At 50.7% G+C, this 1,511-nt stretch overlaps 1 protein-coding gene across 1 annotated transcript in view; it reads left to right on the top strand.

Annotated features, from left to right (window-relative positions):
* The window catches only part of ebf1a (EBF transcription factor 1a), a 48,376-nt gene that overhangs the window by 31,836 nt on the left and 15,029 nt on the right, over positions 1–1,511 (top strand). Inside the window, exon 11 of the mRNA XM_025063374.1 lies at positions 3–99. Within this exon, the coding sequence (XP_024919142.1) occupies positions 3–99 (97 nt within the window). The remainder of the gene's footprint in view (positions 1–2; positions 100–1,511) is intronic.

The following is a 1,511-nucleotide window of genomic DNA, read 5'->3' as shown; positions in this document are numbered from 1 at the left end:
AGACTCCGCCCAGACACATCCCCGGGGTGGTGGAAGTCACGCTGTCCTACAAATCGAAACAGTTCTGCAAAGGCACACCTGGACGCTTCATCTACACAGGTACCACCGACTGTACTCTGTACTGTAGTAGTACTGGTGACGTCAATGTACTGCAGTTCATCTGAATGTCACAATACTGCACCGTCACCAGTGTGAAACCATCTTCACTCTGTTTGAGACCGCAGCAGTGGGAGGAGCTGGGAAACATGACGTCAGAAATCTGATTTCTAACGAAGCTAGTAACCAATGACGTGTCACGATACCATGTACTGCGATACTATAGGCTCAGAGAAATACTGCAGTTTTGTTCAACCATGTAACTGCAGTAAAACCCAGTTTTGACCAGAGAAACATGAAGCTGCTGAGCACTGACAGGTCGACTGATGTGAGGAGGAAACGCTGTGTTATGAAGCGGGTGAAGGTCGGGGGGAGGGTTAACCTTTTGATTGGTGGGATTATTAAGATTTAACCCTGTCAAAGACAGGATTCACTGATCCAGGAAGGAAGAGGTCGGAGTCTCGTTTCTGCCCTGGCATGAAAAGAGAGAAGAGCACAGTTATGACTGGGGGAGAGCGGGGGAGAGAGGGGGAGAGAGGGGGAGAGCGGTGATTAACCGACGTGAGGCCACAGGTCTCCTGGGAGATTGAATCACACAAATCTGTGTGTAATCTGACTGAGAGACTCAGATTATAGAAAAGGTCAACATTTGACCAAATCACAGGTCGGATTTCTGGGATTATTTCTGAAGACAAACCCGTGTTCATGTGTCAGTATCATGACTCAGAGACGGTGTGGCTGCACACACACACACACACACACGAGGGCGTCTAGCCACGACAGAGGGCAGATGGGCGGGCAGCCCTGCCAGGCCGCGGCGTCACCACAGCCACCGCGCTGCCAAACACATAAATCCGTGTGTTTAGGAGTGGATGTGCACGGCAGTAGAGCGAGGTGCTCCTGTCCTGTCCTGTCCTGTCCTGTCGGAGCTGCCACTGGGCGAGTGCTGGTGTCATTACTGCGTTAATGAGTGAAAACAACAACATTCACAACAATCAAAACACTGTTCAGAATAATCAGGGCTGTGAGAAAAAACTGACCCTGAAGTACCTCCTGACCCCTCCTCTCTGAGTGGGGCAGGGGGGGGGGCACCTCAGTATATCGTGTCTCAGATTCTTTCCAATAATAATGGGAATAACTGCAGATAATTTGTTTTTGTAAGACTTGAAACAAGCGTAACCTCAACAGGTACCAGGAGGTACCAGGAGGTCAAACACCCTCTGGCTGCCACAGGCACAGTCAACCGTGTCCAGGCGTAGATCCCAGTCCTCCTCCCCCACCTCCCCCTCCTCCCCCTCCTCACCCAGTGGTGTCTTCACCTGATGCCTTTAACTCTCAGCTTCTCACCCTGTGACTGTAGCTTTTCTTGAATGAGGACGTAGGAAGAAATGGAAGGAAAAGAGTCGAGTGTTTGG

This window comes from Cynoglossus semilaevis, chromosome 15, assembly GCF_000523025.1.
Source record: "Cynoglossus semilaevis isolate Cse_v1.0 chromosome 15, Cse_v1.0, whole genome shotgun sequence".
Taxonomy (NCBI): Eukaryota; Metazoa; Chordata; class Actinopteri; order Pleuronectiformes; family Cynoglossidae; genus Cynoglossus; species Cynoglossus semilaevis.
Note: the sequence above shows the minus strand (reverse complement) of the source record. Positions and strands in the feature narration are given on the sequence as shown.